This window comes from Eptatretus burgeri, chromosome 3, assembly GCF_056783735.1.
Source record: "Eptatretus burgeri isolate ZD-2024b chromosome 3, Ebu_testis_v1, whole genome shotgun sequence".
Classification (NCBI taxonomy): Eukaryota; Metazoa; Chordata; class Myxini; order Myxiniformes; family Myxinidae; genus Eptatretus; species Eptatretus burgeri.
Window position 1 is genome coordinate 22,173,618 of NC_140963.1, and position 22,737 is coordinate 22,196,354.

Below are 22,737 nucleotides of genomic sequence, written 5' to 3' on the forward strand. Positions count from 1 at the left end.
TCTGGAGAATTCTTTGTCTTCATGGAGTGCGACCAAAACTGATCGATCTGATGTGTGAACTCTACTCTGGTACTGAGAGTGCTGTGAGTTGTGGTGATAGCATCTCTGACTTATTTCTAGTTTCTGGAGTTCATCAGGGGTGTATACTGGCCCCCACACTTTTCAGCACTTGTGTGGACTGGATTGTTGGGAGGATGTCGGAGAGATCAAGCTGCGGTGCATCGTTTGAGAATGTCAAGATCTCTGACCTTGCTTTTGCAGATGATGCCGTCATGTTTGCGGAGATTCTGGATATCCTTTTGGGGGCCCTCGAAGTGCTGAATGAGGGGTTTGAGCCGCTGGGATTACGGGTTTCCTGGGACAAAACTAAGATCCAGGCTTTCAATGACATCTTGGATGCTGCTGTCCTGTTTGTGTTGAGGACTTTGAGGTCATGGAGAGTTTCACTTACCTTGGCAGTGATATTCATGTCTCTGTTGGCTGTGAGTCAGAGGTCAACAGACGTCTGTGTCGGGCCTGGGGAGTCATGGATTCACTGGATCATGGGGTGTGGCGCTGTGTCGGTGCCTGTGCGGGAGGACGAAAGTCCGAATCTTCAGGTCTTTGGTGCTTCCAGTCTTGCTCTTCGGATGCGAGACTTGGACTCTGGACTCTGACCAGGGATATGAGACGGAGACTTAATTATTTTGGTACCAGTTCTCTTTGAAGAATCCTTGGCTATCACTGGTCGGACTTTGTGTCCAATGAGCGGTTGCTGCGAGAGACTCGAATGAGATTTGTTACCTGCATCGTCTGAGTGTCGGCTGTGGCTGTATGGACATGTGGCTCGTTTTGCTGATGCTGATCCTACTCACCAGATTCTCTAAGAGAGGGAGCCTTGTGAGAGGATGAGGCCAATGGGCCAACCACGTGTCTCGTGGTTGCAACAGGTTGATCGGCATCTCATAGTGATGGGGTTGGGCCAGGCATCTGCCTGGTGGATGGCCAGATGGAGGCCTCTGGAGTACTGGTGGAAAGTGGACGCAGTGACTCCCTGCTCCGGCGCATGCTCCCTGACCTGACCTGACGACCTGACCATTGACTCTTTGTCGTCGTGAGAGATTCCAAGAATCTTGAAGGTTTTTGTTTCCTTGGCATCTCGCTGAGCAATGTGTGAGGCAGGTGCATCGGCCCAAAGGCGAGAGCAGTATTCCATCAAGCTGTGGATGAAAGCTTTGTAGGTAACTCGGAGTTCAGGTGTGCCAACGGGACTTTGTACCTTCATGTTGAAAAAAGCTGTTTTATTAATGGGGAGGGGGATTGGGGAAAGCAACAATTGTAATAGATGGTGACACTATCAACTGACAATCCCTCGTGTAATTTTGTCCTTAACCGATACCTTACAGGCTCTCTCGTACACACATCGACTAAGACCGTAGAAACAGGTCATGAGACAAAAACTTCCTTTTACGAGTGGTTGCGGTTTGCTGTCGATGTCGCTTTTTCTCAGACGTAGTGCATGCTCTGTGGGCTTTTCCTGACCGCCATCTGTCCCCTTTTAGTTCTCGTAGCTCTGTACTGCACCGAACCAACAACCACGAACTGAGATTGACCAAGCAAGTACCTCTTCAGCCAACAACTTCTGGCTTGAGCTCTTCGGCATGGCCTTTTTGTTCTCTCCACCGCCAGTGCTGGGTGCCGATTGGCTGCGTGCCAGCCTTGGCAAAGCTTCTTCTGAAGATGCCTTCAAATCCCCGAGGTGTTCTTACCTCCGAAACGCGTGCCGTGCTTTCCTCCTCCTTTCGCGTCGTTTGAAGAGTGAGGGGTTCTAACCCTAACAGCATGCTCCACGCTCACTAGGTGCACAGAAGCTGCTCAAACCATTTGTAAAGAAAACATCTGTCATTAGCAATGGGAAATAATTTGGAAGATTAAGGGGTAGGGATAATGAGGCTTTGTTGACACATTACGAAAGGGTAGGACAGACTTTTTAGCTCTCTGCTAAACGTGTTCCAACACGTGTCCTATCATATTACACATAACCAACACTTCTGCTAAACATTTATTAATGAAATAATGAGCCTATTTTACCCCCATCACTCCCTACAGCTGTCCCCGCAACAATATTTTTGAAGGAGTTCTACTCTGTTACCAGACACTTGTATTGAATCATTCTGGTTCATGAATCTTCAACCCAAGGTAGATATTCGTGCGTATGTTTTTTGTAATAAATCTCCCTTTTATGAAATGACATTCATTACTTTGTGTTGAGCATTTACAAAATGCTCGAGATGTCATTAAGGCTGATTTGGTGAAAAAAAATTACTACCTCTTTGTGCATTGCATGTATATAGCCCTCGACTTAAAAAAAATACTTAAACTCACACAGAAGCATTGTATCAATCACCTCGTCGGTTTTTACAAAGATAAGCATTGAGGACCAGATTCGGTGGCGAATTGGTTGGAGTGGCCGTTCTGTTCGGGAGGTCGACGGTTCAAACCCCAGCCAAGTTGTACCAAAGACTTTATAAATTGTACATGCTGAGCTGCTTCCTTGCTCGATGCTTACCAGTTGAAGGTTTAGAGCATGGACAAAATGCTGGGAAGGCATTGGCAAACCAACCAGTATAACCTTTGCCGAGAAAGTGCTTCGGCCACACCAACGTGCTGTAAAGAGTATGCTACATCAAAATCAAAACGTCAAGGATTTTGGGGTCTGGGGCTCAACGATAGGTTTTGGGAGTCTCTCAGTATGAGGCTTGTATCAACGGGGTGTCGCCATGAAGAGAAATGTTCTTGAAAGCCCACGGGGTGTTTAAATTTGTGTTTTTATATTTTATTTAAAACACACTTTGTATACAAATTTAATAAATACCATACCCACTGCAATGTGGAGTCCTTCGAGCCATCTTTTTACTTGACGACTTTGGATACCGCTTTCCAGTTTACCCACACGTACCTCCAATTTGCAGATGTGAACATCCATTTATTTGGTCGGATTTTGTCGGGGTACATTTATCATTGCACCCATCAGAACATCGTGTTTTGAGTGGAGAGCAAGATGTGTTTGGATTGAGAATGATGTGCTTGGCTTGCTCACCTTTTTGTCTTGCAACCTCCTTTGCATTTGTTCAATCAACTAAGAATTGTCATAAAGTGGGAGGAGTACAGGCGGTATCAGTCCTGACGATAAACTCCAGGAAGTGACTCCTGTGACGAATTGAGATGGATGTCGTCGTCGTCGTCCCATCACCCCACACACCGACGATTACGTGATTGAGTTTGGTGTTATTGGCATGAACCGTTGGTCTAGCCTTGAATGTCATGAAATACCACTAAAGAGTGGCTGCCCATCAGGCACGTCATCAGTAAAGTTAATGCATGGTGAGGTGCAATCAATAGCTTAACAAACATAACAGTTTCAATCTGAAAACTTTTTTTTGACGAGTTCAGAGACTCATTGCTTGACCACCTCCCCCGTAAAAAGGTGTTTTGTTTATGAACCAATCCTAGTGACGATTTTTATCCCCATGCCTTTTGAAATGGAGACGGTGACATAGACAGAACTTTTTTGGGGGGGGAGGAAATTTTAATCGGGTGTTTGTTTGTCTGTCTGTTTGTCTCGCTTTCTCTTCCTCAACTTACTATCTCTTCCAACCTCCTTACGTACTATCTCCTCAACAATTGTGCAGAAATTCACCAGACTTGGTAGTTGTGATCACCCACCAAATGGCAAGAAGGTGCGAGAGCAGTCCCATTTTTGGCCCCACCCTTTGGTGCAGGGTCAAAATGTCAAATGGCAAAAAATGGAATTGCGGGCACATTTTAAAACTTATTTTTATTTATTTTTTACGACACCTTTTATATGCAATCAACATTGGATGTATGAAATATGTAAAAATAAAAAAAAATTGCATTTGACCCCTCATTCTTGCCCCAAGGTTTGGGGGACTTTGGGTCACAAGGGTCAAAACAGAATGTGTGTGTGTGTATGTATGTATGTATGTATGTGTATATTGTTACTGTACCGAGACCAGCTTGTCACTCGGGGATTAATCCCCGGTTGTCCTCGGTAGAGCCGGACCTGGGGCTATTCCGTTTAACTGGAGGTCACGTGGTTACTTGAGCGGGGAGCGTGCCCTCAGCAAAGCACTAATATTATGTGATTAGATTTTAATTAGAGCGGCCGAGCTTTTTAACCGCTGGTGCGTGCCGACGATTTTTTTTTTTGTCAAATCTGTGGTAATTACCTCCCAGTCTATCTCGGTTCGAACAGTACTAGATCAATGAAGGAAAGGACAAACACTGACAGGTTGGAAATCGACAATTATTTTATTAATAATAAAATAAATAAATAAAAAGAACTTTTTTATTTTCTGAAGTAAATAAAGAATGAATCTCAAAGCAAAATCAATCAAAATGCCAGGAAAGAGACAGAGCAGATGCTTATCGGGGTGGCGGGGACGACTTACAGCTAAACACAGACATGGGTACCCAACCGGTCATTCAGGGGGAGGAGGGGGAAGAATCGTCTCGCTCACCAGAGTCGCCCGTGAGGCGAAAACGTTCTGGAATGCGCGCGTGTCATGTCCGTCACCTGGACCAGCCCTGTCGCACAGCCTCTCGTGGGGCAGCCTCGAATGCTAGTCAAAGTCTGGAGGGCACCGAGATGGCTCGTCGCGGGTTTCGACCCTGGTGTCCGATGGTGAACGACCCGTGCCTCACCCGTTGGCGGCTTTGTTCACACCCTCACGCGCACCACACGCTCGCTTGCCAAATCTCTGGGCAGGACGAACCGTCTCGCTGTTGGCACTGGCCAGACACCCACCTCTTCTTTCTCCTCTTTTGCACGCCTACACCCGCTTCTTGCTTGCTTCTCTCTCGTACCTCTTTCGTTCACGCTTTTTAATTATCTTCAGAACGTATCGCTTTTGCCTTTTCCTCTCCTTCTCAACGTATCTCCTCACAGAATGTCTTTTTATATCTTTGGCGTGTCTCCATGGGGTGCCGTCCGCCCCAAGCTCACCCCACCCCACTGGGGCACGGTTACCATGACGACCCGTGCGCTCTCAAAAAAGGTGGGCATCGGAGCTCGCGAAGGAATGTTTCTGAGGAAAAACGAGGGTGTGCCCTCTCCACGGGGTGCCGTCTGCTCCAAGCTCACCCAACCCCACTGGGGCACGGTTACCATGACGACCCGTGTGCTCTCAAAAAAGGTTGGTGTCAGAGCTCACGAAAGATCGCCGCTGAGGAAATATAAGGGCGGGCCCCAGAGCTCGTAAAATATATTTGCTGAGGAAATATAAGGGCGGGCTTCAGAGCTCGGAAAAGATATTTGTAAATGTGTCTGTCATTAAAAAAAAACAGTTTTCCATAAGAGAGGGGATCTATCCTTTACTCTTCTCAACGCATCTCACACAAGAACCCATTAGACATGGGGATGGAGCTAATCTGAACATGCATTTAAGGAAATAACTGTGAGGACCTGGATGTGTGGATGCATTCACCAGACCAGCTTCTGAAATCCGTCACACATTTATTTAAATATGTATATATATATATATATATATATATATATATATATATATATATATATATATATATATATATATATTTTAAACAAAATTTGTTATTGGGTCATTCCTGTTGGAACTTCTTGCCATCTTTAAACGTTGCTTTAGGGTGGGGAACATGGCAATTTGCAATGGCACACCATCGACTTCACTGTTTAAATTTGTTTTGAGCTTCACATTACCAGACTTTTGAAGCATTGATTTTGGGAGATCTGCAGTTTGAGTCTAACTCTGGCTGAGTCATCCACAATGCATTAAAAGTGATATTTACTGCTTCCTTGTTGGATGCTCAGCATTTGCAGGATGGAGCACAGAAAACCCTCTTAGCTGGCATCCCACTTGTGGGAGGGGAGGGGTAATTTCTCCTTGTTAACTCGCTGACTGGAGAGAAAAGCGATGTCACAAATTGTATTGCCAGTATCCTGGGAAGTTCCGTCACTTCCTCCATTGGGTGCATGTGCTTTATTTGTTTGTTTATTTTTTCATATGTAACCTGTGCCACTGATTTTGCCCCTGTTACCAGCAAGCTGGTACTCATTTTGCCGATCTTGGAAGGATGACAGGCCAAGTCAACCTTATCTATTAATTCAATGACCTGGGACTTGAACTCAAGACCATAGGATCTTGTGTGCGCGTGCCAGCCAGCTCTTCCATGAGCTCCTTGGGATGAATTTTATGCTTTCTTTGGTTGTGAAGTCAATTTAATTTTCGTTGTTTTCATATCATTGCTTGCAATAATTTTTGTGCATGTTGAATGAAAAAGGTGTTAAATGTTGGCATCTACAATTTACCTACACTTTATTATTATTATTATTGTTGTTGTTGTTGTTGTTGTTATTATTATTTTATTTTTGGCTTTGTAACCTCGATTGTTATTTCTTTACTGGCTGGGTCGCAGCAATGATAAAATCTAAAATTCGAAAAAGAGCATATTTATGGGCAGTTCTTAAATTTCTTTGAAAGATAATTTGATGCTTGTTTTTGCAAACGTGACTATTTTGTCGGTGTGCATTTTTGTTTAATTTTTTTCCCTCCATATGTATGCACACCTGCATGGGTGTTATAATGTAATATAGAGTGAAGTTGATGGCACACCATCGCAAGTCCTCATGCTTCCCTCCCAAAGCAGAGTTTGAATTATGCCAAAAAGTTCCACCAGAATGAGCCCATATCACATTAAATTTTGAGTTTTCTTTAAAAAACAAAACAATATTTTGTTTCAACTCCTGTGACCAGAAGTTCCCACCCTTTGGGGCATGAACTGGTGGCCAAATCCCCCCAAAAACCATTACATATTGTTGCGAATTCGCGCCCGCCGGCGTGCGATCGGCCACGTAACTCGAATCGCGACGCGTCACCCACCGGAACGGACAATTCCGTCGTGACCCTCCAGGAACTACCGCCCAGAGCCAGTCACGGGTGGGGGTTTAACCTCACCACAACCCAGTCTGCATTCTACCCGCGTGAAATAGGGTCCGATCGCCGAATGGTCGATTTACCTAAGTACTCGCGCGAGTAGCGTACCGAGGAGTTGTACCATGCCACAGGTCGACTCCGGACACGAACCGCTGAAGCGGCTCATTCCGTGCTGCAGAGATAACCGAGCGGAGTTATCGTCGACCTCGACGGTTCAGATTATTTACCAGGCGTTTTAAAGCCACTATCAATCCCTTACGTGATGCAAGATGGAGATTCAATAAAAGGAAGGAGACGAAGCAAAGCGGGAAACAGTTCAACAAGCAATGCACATTTATTACGGAAACATGGAAGGCACGTATATTACAGTCAAGACAAAATGCAACAAATAACAGTCAAGACAAAAGCAATACGATCAAATAAAAGGGCAATTATTTACAACACTTATACAGTTCTACTTGTCGGGACTCAGCGCCACATCACTCATTCCAAAAAGCAAAGGAAAGAAAGCCACCCTCACAGGCAAGGAGGCAGACAGGTCCGTGGACCAAATGTGCGTGGAACCTGGAGAAGCGGCCAGGTCCACGAGACCGAGAAGGTCTTACCCGCGTCCTCGTGACGCGATGGCGGGCAAGCCGCAATGTCCGCGCCGCTACGCCCCGACTCCGTGCCCCTGGCGTGGTCGGCGAGCCCTCTCCGGCATGCTCCGCGCAAGCAGTTTGGTTGGCACCACGTTTAGGGTGGGGGACGAGCGGGGGCCCCCCGGCACTATCTCAGCGCGGATGGAGGGGGGAATTGCTGATGCTCCGGGAGAGGGGAATGGCTGGCTGGCTTGGACCCCGCGACGAGATGGCACCAACGACGAGACGAGCGACCCCCACACCGCAACCTCGATGCCGACCACCGTATTCACTCGACTCGAACTCAAACTCTTCACTCGCCCCGACCAGCCGCCTTCGCTCGACTCGAACTCGAACTCTTCACTCGCCCCGACCAGCCGCCTTCACTCGACTTGAACTCGAACTCTTCACTCGCCCTGACCAGCCACCTTCACTCGACTTGAACTCGAACTCTTCACTCGCCCCGACCAGCCGCGCGAGTTGCCTTGTGCTTGCGTCTTTATAGACCGGAGGAGGAGCCTGTATGCAAATTTCAGGATCAAAACGTGATTGGAGGTGGGGCCACGCCACCCTCTGTTCAACCATTAGTGTGTCAAGAAAGGGGCGTGAGCCTTTTCTGATCCGAATTCCTTCCTGAGAGGAATTCACATTCATCGCGCTTGGAGGCGGGGCCATACCGCCCGACGCTCGCCCATTGGACGGAGAAAAAGGGTGCGTGAAGCCTTCCTGATCCGAATTTCTCCTTGAGAGGAACGCATTCGTTCCCGCGGCTCGACGCGTTCGGCATCAATTTCCGAACAGGCCCTGGACAGCACGACGTTTGGTGTTGACTGGTGGTGTGGTCGATGGTTGTTGAAGGAGATAGGCGAAGGTGGTGGGGGGTTTGCTGTGGTGGTTTGGTGGTTGGCAGGCGTCGTTTGGGAATGGCGGTGAAGCGATGTTTGCGGGATGGAGTTGTGAAGGTAAAGGTAGTGGCTGTTTGCGTTATTGGCAGTTTAATGGTCCAAAATCACAATAGAGAAAGAAAAATGACTAACTCAAAGCGTCGCAGCCTGGATGAATCACACATATTCCCTCGATACAACGGGTTTGGGCTAACTACACATGAACTTACCGATATATCTCACCTGAGGACCCTTTATGGTGTAATGCGAATTTCCACAACCGTACCAATATTTAATGTGTCCCCCAAATGTTGATTGCATATGCACCAAGTTCTCACTTAACACCCTCCCAGTTAACTTTTTTTTTTCGTTATAATGTCTCTTATTTATTAGAGAACATACTCGTTTAAAGTTGATCACCGTTGTGTTATAAATTCGTTTTACCTCGAATTTCGTCCTAAACCAATGGTTTTCCTCATTTTAATAAAGCTACGGTATCAACTATACTGGAAATACTGGTGAACCCACCGGAGTACGTACAGAATGGACCTTATGTACACCTTGCTAACATCAGTGAGTCCTGGGTTGAAGCTACTCAAGTGTGTATGAATGGTGTCTGGAGGGAGTTGTGGCCTGAATGTGTCAGTGACTTGAAAGGATTTGAAGAGGTTATCCTGGCATGGTCAATAAAGCGGGTTTTGATGAGGTGGAAGAAGCCGACATTGTACAGCTCCTGCAATCACACGGAGAAGAGCTAACCTATGAATATTTGAAACAACAAGAGATGATGTTCAATTTTCTTTAAAATGATTTAAAACTTTTACTTTAAATATGTAAATAATGCCTTTTGTCTGATTATTTATTTGTTTATTTATTTATTATTATTTTTTTTTTCTGGAACCTAACCCCCCCCCCCCCCTGATTACCATCAATTCTTATGGGGAAATTTGATTTTCTTAAACTTTTCAGTTAGTCTCTCTTTTCAAGAACGTAACTGCAGCGTTGAGCGAGGACTGGCTGTACTTGGTTTCATCAAAACTTGTTTTGAGCTATTTGAGTATCCTGCGTCAGAGTGGCGACCCGTCCAGGATTGTGCCCAATCACCCAGGAGACTGCTTCAGCAGCACAGACGCTCTGTACAAAGTATGGTCCCAATGGATTTGAATTTGGAGATCATTGATGAAGATTAGGAATGTTGTGGTTGACGAAATTCGCAAACCACCATTCAGGTCCCGTAGGTGAGATATCTCTAAGTATATGTGTAGTTAGGCCCAAACCCGTTGTTTAGAGGGAATAAATGTCATTCATTCGGGCTGCGACCCTTTTAGATAGCAGTTTTTCTTTTACTATCTTTATTTTGGACCAGCCTCCATTACTACCACCACACCCACCACCAACCACGTCTCAACAGCCATCACACAACAACCACCAACCGCAACGCCGCTTCACAACAACAGCCACGACCCTTGCCGTCACATCTCGCTCTCGCAACCATCGCATCACCGCCATTCCCGCGCCGCTTGTGGGCACCGATCCTGGACTCGTACAGGGCGCGCACCGAGCAGCGGGTGCAAAAACACCAGCCTTTCCGAAAAATCGGATCAAGAACGATTCACGCCCACTTCTGTTCCGTCCTATCAGCGAGCGTGGGGCGATTTGGCCCCGCCTCCAGGTGCGTCGGAGTATAATCGCTATATGCAGATTCGCGGATCAAGAATCATTCACGCCCACTTTTCCTCTGTCCAATGGGGAGCGTGGCTCCGCCCCCGAGCGATTCCTGATCCAAAAATCTGCATATGATTTCTCCTGTCGCACTATAAAGCGCAAAGCGCGGAGCAGTTGGACGGAGTTGGAGGCAGTTGAGTGTTTCGGAAGAGTTGAAGAGTTGGGCAGTTGGAAGGAGTCGAGCAGTTGGACGGAGTTGAGAAGAGTGGAGAGTGGGAGAGTTGGAGAGTTGTGGCGGCGGCGAAGGCAGTCGAGAGGGCGCTCGTGTCAGTCGGGGAGCTGCGGAGAGGGGAGGCCGGTAACGCGACCGAGGTCGCGGTGGAGTCGCTCGTCGCGGGACCCAAGCCAGCGAGATATCCTCATTCCCCCGAGCATCAACAACCCCCTCCTGTTTCCCCCCGTGCTGAGATAGTGTGAGAAGGGGGCCCCGTTCCCACCCCATTCCAGGCAGTGCCAGCGAGGCCCGCGGAGTCGGGGCGCCGCCGCCATCTTGAGGCTCATCACCAGACGGGTAGGCTCGACGCGGTCTCGGCCCCAGGCCCGTCTGCCCCCCTCATCGTTGAGGGTGGCCCCTTCCTTTTTCTTTTGCTTTGAGTATATGTGTTGTCGGCGCCGTCTGTGAAGTAAAACTGTATAAGTGTTGCCGTGTGCTCGGTAGTCGGTAGTAGATCTGCATTGTTGCATTTGCTTTTTGTGCAGAATTGTTGTGTTTCTTCTACTTTTACATTTGCTTTTGGTGCATTTGCTATTGGGCTAAATACGCCCAATAATTAATCGAACCGTCGAGGTTGACGATAACACCGCTCGGTTATCCCGATAGTACGGAACGGGTCGCTTAAAGTGGCCCGTGTCCGAAGTCGACCTGCGGCGAGGTGCGATCGCCCGGTCTACCCTCCGTGTGGGTACTTAGTTAGGTCGAATTTGGCGAGCAACCCTATCCCACGCGGGGGGCCGATTGGCACGATCGTGGTGAGGCCGAAAGGCCCACCCGTGACTAGTTCCCGGCGTTAGTCCGAGAGGGTCACGACGGGATTGTCCGTCCGGTGGGCGACGTGCCGCGATTCGAGTTACGTGGCCGTCCGCACGCCGGCGGGCGCGAATCCGCAACAATATAATGACCAACAAAAAAACAAAAAACAAACCGCGCAGCACACATGTTGAAATTGGTCACACTGGGGTCCGCGAATAGCGGGATTTCGAATGCCGGGGTCCAACAGAACATATATTTACTTATGTTATTTCCCTGCACACACGATGTGAAAATTGGGGTTAAGCAATTGCTTCATATCTGTCTGTTCATCTTTTTCAGTTTACGAGAGATTTACCTGTGCAACGTAGCAATGGGAGCTCAAAATGGCAACCAAATTTTTTTTAATTAAACTGAGATGTTATGAAAATTCCCACCCACTTTAAGACATTGTAGGCAGCAGGGCTGGATAAAGACACCAAGTAGGGCCCTGGGCACTTCATCTGTAAAGGCCCCCACACTCCCCCCCCCCTTTGTATTGCCAAAAAAATTCTAAATTTCTTGAAATGCTGATTGCATCATTTCTGTGATGAATCCTGTTAGGAGTTTGTATATTGTTGGTAGACATGTTATTGGATGATAATTGAGAGGTCGTTGGGTTTCTTCTGATTTTTGGGATGAGGAAGGGGCTTCCTTCGCTGAGTCACTCATCCAAGCATAGTTAAAAATGTGCCTTTCCGGAATTTCATTACAGCAATGAGGGACCCTCGTGAGATTGGGGGCGACTTGAGAAATGGGAGAGCAAAGTTGTTTTGTGACTGGACCTTCAATCCTGCACCACCTTTGTGGTGCTAATCTATCTATAATTCCAGCAATCTCTGTGTGTGTGTGTGTGTGTGTGTGTGTGTGTGTGTGTGTGTGTGTGTGTGTGTGTGTGTGTGTGTGTGTGTGTGTGTGTGTGTGTGTGTGTGTGTGTGTGTGTGTGTGTGTGTGTGTGTGTGTGTGTGTGTGTGTGTGTGTGTGTGTGTGTGTGTGTGAGAGAGACTGCTGTTTCTCGACAACCACTGGTCCGATCCAATTGAAACTTGCCAGGTATATTGCTGGGGACCTGAGGATGTGCCTTTTCAAGGTTTTATATTAATCGAACAAGTGCTTCCCAAGTTATGGCCATTTATTTACCAACCAATGACAAGACACGTTGCTGCGTGGGCGTGGCCGATGGGGAAGAGAACCTCAGCCGCGTTCCCCATTACGGGTTACAATGTACGGACTTCCGGAGAGTGATAACTTCGTGTATTCTCATAATTTCTCGATTTCTTATGCGCATTTATAGATAAACACAATGCCCCAAGTTATGATCGTTTTCATATTAGACGGTGCATAAATTTCGGTAACATCAGAGTGAGCTGGTATGCTCCGAAGCAGGAAGTAATTTTTTTTTCTCTTCTCTTCTTTGTGTTTTTCCTTGCGATGACATTGCAAAAAGGCAAAATACGTTGGCGCTAATTACCTTCGCATTCTGCGAAAGGTTATGTTTTGGTCGCTGTGTATTTATTTATTTGTGAATATGTGTGTTTGTTTGTTATTCGCATAACTCGGTATTAAACCGAATTGCATGAAAATTGGTGGGATGATTCGTGATTATCCAAGGACGATTTGATTAGATTTTGGGAGCGATCGGGTCAAAGGTCAAGGTCATGAAAAGGTCAAAAACAAACTTTTGAGCATAACTTCCTTTATAAGACAGCTATCGACATGCAACCAACGCCATATTGTTCCATGACGAAATACCTTTCGGGTACGTGGTGTCAAATTTGACGTGACGTCATCAGAAGTGTCAAAATGACGTCACAAGATGACGTAAATTTTCAATTTTCGATCTCATCAGTTTTGATCATACCGTTTTGTAGGACTTACCTTAAGGACGTCACACACCAAATTTGACGTCGTTCGGACTGACCGTTATGACGTCATTGATGTTTGAACATAACGTTTTTCAATTGTGGCTAAAATGTCCTGATATTTTATATTCAAATATCTATGTAATTTGTCAAGGAAATTGTCCCAAATCCAGGCATTATGATCAGTACCAAAATATCTGCTTATTTATGAACAGGTTTTGCAAATTAACTCTTTGGTCAAGGTCACACTCAAGGTCAACATATACTTGTCAGCATAACTTCAGATCTAATAGAGCTATTGACCTGAAACCAACGTTAAAATGTTCCGTGAAATAAGAGCTTTCAGGTTGGTAGTCCGCAATTGGTAGTGACATCATTGGAAGTGCGTCAAAATGATGTCACAAGATGATGTCATTTTTAAACTTTCGATTTTTTTTCAGTGTTTATCATTCCATTTTGTTGGACTGCCCTCAATGACGTCGAACACCAAATTTGACATCCATCGGACTGATGGTTGTGATGTCATGGACGTTTTTAAATGACGTTTTTGAAATGTGCCCGGAAAAAAATAGCGGTGGCGAAGGTATGCGCTCAACCGAGTGCCCGTTCTCGTTGAATAATTGGCCATTAAAACTAAATTGCGAGTAGTCGTGACTGCGATATGCGAACTTCCGGGCCACGCACGTACGGGTACGCCAGCAGCGATGGAACGGCCTGTGTGGTTGTTTCTTGGTCGCGGTTTGAATATTTTTTTTTTTTAATATATATTTTTTTTAACGGGCACGTACTTGTATCTATAATTTCAACCTATGGCAAAGAAATGCTTCACCATTAAATTTACCGAATGCATTGCGTGCTCAAAGGCGATTCAATTACCATTGTTTGCAAATTCGGCTGAATATGAATATTTCAAGAGTATGTTGCGAGATTGAGGTTGCTAACTTTCTTCCAGCATGGCAGTAAGCTGATAAATAAGGGTTAAAGTTTGAGTGTTCCCCAAGATGAAGGGCCCCTGGCCTTTGCTGCTTGGCACCATTGTTAGTCGTGGGATGTGCAGGGACCCCAAAAGTCCACAGAAAATTTGGTGGGGTTGGTTCCGAAACTGTGATGGTGGTACTGTATACAATCGATGTACCTTGATGATGATGATTATTTACTATGGTTTACCCAACCAGTGAAACTGCCAATACCAAACCTGTGCATGATTTGCATGTAGAGAGGAAGCAATTTCATCTGGGTGGAAACTCAAAATCATTGTGTTGAGATATTTATGTAACCTCCCACCCACCTTCGGACACCTGCCGCGACCCCAAAATTCTCCACAGAAAGTTTGGTGGAGCTAACCCCAAAATTGGGGAATAGTTTGGGGACGGACAGACGGACACTCGTGTTTATTCTCGAGATCATGTTAACGATCAAGGAAGGACTTATTTAAATCAAATGTTCCATTTTTAACACTAATTGGAACATGATGAGGAAGAGTAGTTTGCTGTTTTACCGGAATACTGTAGCTGATTTTGTCCCGATTGCACATGCGTCGAGTGAAATTTTTTAATTAATTCATTAATTTTTTTAACTCTGGCTGCCTGCCAGTGAAACAAAATTGAAAATTGTTCCAAACAGGAAACTTTCTGTTTTAAGGGGGTTATAAATGGCGCGAACAGGCACGAAGAACTAATGTAACGTGTTAGGGTGGTGTAATAAACACGAGGTAAAATGGTGGTAAAACCCAGAATTAATTAATTTATATGCCTTTAAAACTTTACTAAAATTTAATTACAGACTTGAACACCATCGAACACAAATTGCCTTCATGATACTTCCAAGAACCTCCAGTTTTGCAGTACTTGGACAAGGTGTGTGTGCGTGTGCGTGTGCCTGTGCGTGCGTGCTGGTTCATTATCAGGGTGAAGAAGAGGTCACTGATATGGCGAGGTAAGATACGATTGACTTTGCATTCGATGGTGATGCACAAAGCTTTCATCTCAAACTGTGACTCATCATCTTATAACAGTGTATAAGAGTAGTTTATAAGTCTACTTCAGTGGTGCTAAACTTCTGGATTTTTTTTTTCTTAACTCTCTTTGAAGTCATTATTTTATTAATATTGAAATATATGAGGTCCTTCTAAAAAATAACGAGACTGACTTCACAAATTTTATTCCAAAGATATATTGAAATTGCAACTTGTCCCCTTCAAAATAGTTTCCTCCAGTCTCACACACTTGTCCATCCTCTTCTTCCACGCTTCGATGCACCCCGGAAGGCTTCTTCTGGAATCCTCCGGAGCTCCGTCGTCATGGTCCTTTTGATGGCCACCACATCAGGAAATCGGGTCCCCTTGATCACCCCCTTGAGCTTGGGGAATAGGAAAAAAAATCACAAGGGGCCAAGTCTGGCGAATACGGGGGTTGCTCCAGTTTGGCACGTTCCTCTCCACCGGAAACTGTCGGATGCTCAGGGCATTGTGAGCAGGGGCGTTGTCATGATGGAGCACCCAGGCATTGTTCTCCCACAGATCCCTCTTGTCCCGGACTGGTCTCATGAGGCGCCGGAGGATCTCCTTGTACACGTATTGATTCACTGTTTGACCCTGTGGTAGAAACTCGAAGTGGACGATGCCCTTGATGTCAAAAAACACGATGAGCATCACCTTGATCTTCGACTTCGACATCCTTGTTTTCTTTGGTCTTGGTGATGCCGGACTTTTCCACTGACGACTCTGCCGTTTAGTCTCGGGATTGTATTTGAATATCCACAATTCATCGCCAATAATGACTTTCCCGAGCAGGTCTGGATCGTCCTCGAGGCGCTCAATAATGTCTTCACAGACAGTGACTCTTTGCTGTTTCTGGTCATCGGACAACAGCTTGGGGACAATCTTTTCGCACACCTTGTGCATTTCAGGATTTTCAGTGATGATGCTCCAGACAGTGTCCTTGTTGATGGAAAGTTCCTCAGTAATCATCCGCACCATGAGTTGACGATCTGCACGCACCATCTGCTTTACACGCTCGATGTTGTCTGCCCTTCTGCTCATTGAAGGTCTTCCAGACCGTGGATTGTCTTCAACCTCCTCCCAATCCCTCTTTGAATCTCTTGTGCCATTCAAATGCACGTGTACGTGACATCGTTTCTTCCCCGTAGACTTGCTGCAGCATTGCGAAGGATTCAGAAGGTGCTTTGCCAAACTTGGCAAGAAACTTCAGATTGGCTCTGCTCACGACTCGTAGCGCGACAACTCAGACTAAACAACGTGTAATGCATGACCTTTAAAAAATCGCACAATGAGCGCAGTCGATCATCACCAATCATATATATTGCTGGAATGTTGCGAAAGACTGACGCAACCCGTTCATTCAAGTTGTGTAAGTGGAGCACACAGCAGGCTCAGTCCCGTTACTTTTTAAACTGACCTCGTACACTTATCACTGCATAGGGTATCGTGTTCTGTGCACTCTAGTTACCCTCGCCGAAGGAGAGGGTATTGCATTTGGGTCAGTTTGTCCACACAGAACTTTCATGTTTTTCTCTGCAACCGCTTGTTGGATTGAGACACCATTGCTGCGATGACTCATGTAGAATGTTTTAAAGATAATTTGATCTTGTAAGTCACATGGTGTGGCAGCCATATTGGAAAAACGAAAAAACTTTGGACTTCTTTATCTGAAACCGCACCAAGGTAAAAATAGAAACTTTGCACATAGCAAGTACTCCTTGAGGGGAATGTTTTTTTTTTCTTTTTCTTAAAAAGTCATTCGTTATGATCTCATAATTGCATATGTGGAATGCTACATCTGATCAGGATGAACATTTTTAGGTCATCTCTTTAGAGATGACCTAATAAAACCAGTCTCGATGTCTGTACGTACGTCCCAATTTTTTTCTTCTGATTTTCTTGATATTTGGTATGTGGGTAGATGTCGATGAGGGATGCACGACGGTATGACCTTTGACCCGATTGAAGGTCAAGGTCACTCCAAAGTTGCTAAATTGGCCATTTTCAAAATCTATCTCCGCCGTTTATGATCCGATGTTCGAAATTCCTTCGGATTCTGATAATATGGAACAACATCTAAATTTGGTCGGGCCGCTTTTTTGAAATACGTCCTGGTTATCGAGTCACGTGTCTTCAAAGTTGGAAAAATCGTCGATGTGATGCGGTCAAAAAAAATTTGCCCGATCTTGATGAAACGTGGTCGGTAGGGATCAATGAGTGATGCACGATGGTATGACCTTTGACACGATTGAAGGTCAAGGCCACTCCAAAGTTGCAAAATCGTCCATTTTCAAAATCTCTCCTCCGCCGTTTGTGATCTGATCTTTGAAATTTCTTCGGATTCTGATAATATGGAACAATATCTAAATTTTGTCAGGCCGGTTTTTTAAAAATTCGTCCTGGTTATCGAGTCACGTGTCTTCAAAGTTGGAAAAATCGCCGATGTGATACGGTCAAAAAGATTTCGCCCGATCTTGATGAAACTCGGTAAGTAGGTAGGGGTCGATGCAGTGATGCACGACTGTATGACTTTAGACACAATTGAAGGTCAATGTCAAGGTCACTCCAAAGTTGAAAAATCAGCGAATTTCAACATTATCTCTGCCATTTATTATCTGATCTCGGCGGAATTTCCAACGGATTATCATAGTAGGGGCATTCCATGTCAAGTGTACACACCCTCCCGACACGAATACCTCATTTTCTCCCCATATGTTGATCATTTATTCACTTAGGTGAAAAAACTCAAAATACCAACTTTTAGACCTGTGGGCCCATCGGGGCCCATTTTAGGGGCCCCCAAAATTTGGGCGCCCCCGGCTGCCCCACAAACTTCCAGTGGCCATATCACAGGTTGTAGTGGTCCGATTTGGCTGATCTTGGTATCAAAATACTCGTAAAAGCGAGATCTTTCGAATCGCGTAAAGTAAAATCACTCAAACAGTAATTCAAAAAGTGATATATTGGGGCGCCCTTTGACCTTGGGCCCCCACCCCCCCAGACAAACCGATGGTCCCGATTTTTTTCGTGTGAGAATACCCCTTCATATATTCCAACACCTCAGCATAAATGAAAATGGGATCTCAATGCGTTCAAGTGTGATGATGGTTTCATTGTTCGGGGACTCGGGTGCTGGACACACAATACGCCACAATACATAGCACAATACATAGCACAATATTAGAACACAAGATTTCCAATACACTATATCAGTATATTGTACATAAATTTTCCACATGCAGGAACTGGAAGCGATACAAGTATGAGTAAGAGTTTTTCCGAGCATATTTTTTTGCCAACCAATGTTGGCATAGTCAAGATTTTTTGCCAACCAATGTTTTATTTGACAGCTGTGTTTCTTTTTTACTGATTGTGTAGGTTCTACCTGAAGCAGTTTTTGGTTCTTCAGAAAGAAGTACATCAGAAATGTCTAAAATGCAGTGATCTTCAATGTCAGGAAAAAATAAACTATTTGCGGGTCCGTTTGGATGAAGAAAATTCACTTTCACTTCATGAGTGTCCTGAAAGGCTTCCATGATGAAGGCAAGTCACCATTTTCCATCAAAGTGCACTGTGACATAACCTGAGAGTTTCCCGTTAAAAGTTGGTTTAGATTTTGAAATAGCTGACTCGATACGGTGTTCCTCGCGAAGGCTGAATTCGCGTACTTGAAGAGCAGTTTCAGGAATAGGGATGAAAGCATGAAGTTTTTGAATTCCAGCTATGGTTTTGGCCGTTTTTAATCTTTCTTCCAGATTTCGTTCTTCCTCGTCATACGCCTCTTGGATCCCGTAACCGAACTTCATTTCATTCAAACCATTTTCAGCAAAGGCGAAAATATCTTTTGGAGAAATAATTTGACTGTCGTAAGGTCTACGCAGGCTCTCACGTGTTGCTTCTCGTTTGACTGTACCTCCCACGCCATCTGAAGGGCCCTTGCCATGACTTGTGGCAAAAAATGCCATTCTGCGTCAATACCATACTCTGATTTGTGACGATATAGGTTTATGAAGGCTTTGCAATTCTTACATTGGCCCAGCGCAACCGTCTGAGAAATAGTAAAGTTTCTTTACATTTCCAAAGCTGGATTTCAAGTGTTCAATGAGCATTCTTTGGAAGAGGTGGACTGAGACGACATCGTGAGTATTGCATTCTGATATAGTCGTGAAGGAATCGCGGTTTAATTTGCCATCGTCCGATTTGAAATAGTAAATCCAGGGGTGAATTGTCGCTTGAGAGAAGTTCCAATGGAATCCTTGGGCCGTATCCTGTACAACAAACGAATAGTTTCTCTGAGAAGTCTCCAATAATGACAAATTCTCCTTCACCGATTTCGTCTTTCTTATTTTTCAGAAACTGAGATTGGGCCTTGGCAATGAAGTCGTGTCTCACAAATTTCAGCGCGCGTTCACAGAATTGATTAATGAATTCTTCCAAAGGCAGGAACATGGAGCTCAGTTCAGATCTGTCGGTGGATGTCCACCATTTAAACTGAATTTCATCAATATCCTCCAGTTCATAAGCACTCCGTAACTCGGTTTTGAAGTCTTCAATTGATGGGAAACTTTCACAAGTTCTGAAATAACATGCGGGTTGTGCTGGGTTACAAACTATGCATGCTATCACATGATGATCGCGAGGAAGTTCAGCTATCTGTGGCATTTTGGAACCAAACATCATGAGTTTCACATTTTGATGTATCGTACATACACATACACTGTGTGGACCACCTGAACCGGCCAGGATACACTCCGAGGGACGGAGCAAGGCGAACTTCGCGAATCCAACTTTCAAGCCAGGGTTCTTCTCTTTGAATTTCTGAAACAGTTCTTTGAGATTGTTTAGTACCAGGAGCTTTTGAATTTTGTCTTTTCCATGTTCAATCCTGATCACCACACAGTCCTTTTTTTCCCGGCATTATTCGGCTGAGTTCATCACTTCGGTAAAATTCGGTTACGGCGGATTTCACTTCGTCAGGCAATATTTTACGCTGTTTGGGATTTGGAGACGATAGCATACCATTTTCTTTCTCTAAATTTTTGGCTTGCACAGCCATTCTTTGGGAGCAACTGAATTCACTCATCATCCCTCTGATGCTCATATTCCTAGCAAATATTGTCAGTATATGTATTTGCTCTGAACGGCTCGAAACAATGTATTTTTCTTTCAGGCTTTTGATCACCTCTGGCATGCAGTTTTCATCACATTTTGACGCTGTATTTTGTGTTTTCTCTGCAGTGCTTGGTCCAGCAACTAGTTCTAATTTATTTCGCACAGAATCTTCCAATTTACTCCGCTTTTCAGGAACGTACCCTGGGTTCCTTTCCGCCTTTCGTTTGTCGAATGGGCTTTCGCCTATCCTCGATAACGACTGGTTTAATAGGGCAACTTCTGCTTCTCGCTCAAAAACCTCCTCGTCCTCATCTGTCGAAATACATTGTGCAATGCCTTCGATAGTACCTTCTGATGATAATTTCGAACTGGTCGAAGATGATTCTTCAATACGCTCTGGTGACAACTGAGTTTTTTTTCTGCACGAAGTTCAAAGTCTGTCATCTTTTTTTCACCTTTGAAGAAAATTTCATCAACATATCATTTGACACATTGCGAAGATCTTTTCGTTGTTTCTTTTTATGGCAGCTGAACGGATCGGAACAGTATTTTCGGAACTCCTTTCGATCTTCAGTCGCCATGCTTACTGCAAAATATGCAAAAACTGAGATTAGCCCATTTATAACTTAATTCGATGATGGTTATACAAAAAATGTACACTTAAAAATCAATCGACACAAGAGGCAGAATAATTTTTCGCAAATGATGCTATATATATATATATATATATATATATATATATATATATATATATATATATATATATATATATATATATATATATATAATATAATATATATAATATAATATAATATAATATAATATATATATATATATATATATATAATATAATATATATATATATATATATATATATAATATAATATAATATATATATATATATATATATATATAATATATATATATATATATATATATATATATATATAACCGGGCATAGTGGCGTGCGCCTGTAATCCGGCAACTCGGAGGCTTCAGTTGGAGGATCACTTGAGGACTGGTGCGCTGCACTGGGCCGTGCATTGAGAGCTTGCAGGGCAGCCCGGAATCATGGCGTAACCCAATCCTTATCCCTGTGTTGTAAGAGGCGACCAGGGTTGCGTCAGGAAGGGCATCCGGCGTAAAACCTGTGCCAAATCAGTATGCGGATCATAACGGATGATCCGCTGTGGCGACCCCTAACGCGGCAGCCGAAAGAAGAACAACATATATATATATATATATATATATATATATATATATATATATATATATATATATATATATATATATATATATATATATATATATATATATATATTAGTCCAGAGGTGATTATTGTCAATTTCAGCCATAAAGTCGCCTGCCAGCAGGTGACGTCATTGGAACGATGACGGCAAGCGTCGCCCAATGTCGAATCAAGAATCGGTGATTATGTCGACCCCAAACAATAAAACCATCATCACACTTGAACCCATTGAGATCCCATTTTAATTTGTGCTGGGGTGGTGAGTATATGAAGGGGTATTCTCACGAAAAAATCGGGATCATCGGTTTGGCTGGGGTGGGGGGGGGGGGCGGAAAAAAAACCAACAACGCCTGTGGGATTTTCCCTCCTGCTTTTCCCGTGCTTTGGCATGGGGGAGGTGCGATTTGAGCTGGAGGTCAAAGGTGAAAAAGGTGGGGGCCTGATTTTGGGGGAATAATTCCCTGGCCCCGAGCCAAAACTGACTTTCCTCGTCCACCGCACGGCGTGGGGAGAGGGGAACAAGAGGGCACGCCCCTTTTTGGGAAGCTTCCAGAAGGGAGGTGGAGCCAGAAACGGGGCGGGGCAAAGGGCGGAGCCCCGCTTTACAAAAGGAGAACAGACGCGAGGCTCAGGGGTGTCTCTTCTCGGTTCGTGCTGGCTTGTTCGTTTGTGGTCTCGTGGCGCTGGTCACCCCTTGGACTTCTCTTCTCCCTCTCTTTGTTTGGACTCTTCGTTTTGGGCTTCTCTCTCTGGTCCTGAAGCCCCTTCTGCCCTTCAGTCTTTTGCTTGTTTGGTCGTGCGTCGTGGAAGCACCAGCAGCAATGCCGGAGAGAGCTCGCTGACCGCACCAGGGGCCCGAGGTCAGGCGCGGCTATGCAAGGCCGTGGGGAGTCGACGTCGCGACCTGCCCACCGTCGCGCCACGAGGGCACGGGTAAGACCCTTCGGTCTCACGGGACCCGTTCGGTCCTCCAGGTCCCGTGCCATAAATGTTTACGAACCCCGTCTACCTCCCTGCCTATGGGGAGGGTTTTCCTGTTGTTTTTGTATGCATGCTGTGGCGCCGTGTCCTGCCAAGTAGAAACTGTGTAAGTAACTGTGCATGTAAATTAATCCTTGCTTAAAGTTGGTCGTATTGCTTTTGTTTTCTATTTCTTACTTGTAAATTGCATGATTCCTTGCTTGTGTTGTGTGTGCAATATGTGCTTTAAATAAATGTCCTTGTGTGAAATGTATCCCGTTTGTTGTCTTTTTCCCTTTTGAAAGTGCCATCTTGAATCGCAGAATAAATTGGTAGAGGGTTTCAAACACCC

The 22,737-nt window shown here is 44.9% G+C and overlaps 1 protein-coding gene across 9 annotated transcripts in view; it reads left to right on the plus strand.

Annotated features, from left to right (window-relative positions):
• LOC147029528 (uncharacterized) overlaps window positions 1-22,737 on the plus strand; it is a 195,320-nt gene that overhangs the window by 18,025 nt on the left and 154,558 nt on the right. For 3 of the 9 annotated variants that reach the window (XM_085872638.1, XM_085872640.1, XM_085872639.1), the window contains one exon: window positions 2,089-2,178. The exons of the other annotated variants lie outside the window; for them this stretch is intronic. In XM_085872638.1, coding sequence (XP_085728764.1) covers window positions 2,161-2,178 — 18 coding nt within the window. In that variant the 5' untranslated portion in view covers window positions 2,089-2,160. The remainder of the gene's footprint in view (window positions 1-2,088; window positions 2,179-22,737) is intronic. 9 annotated transcript variants of the gene reach the window in all.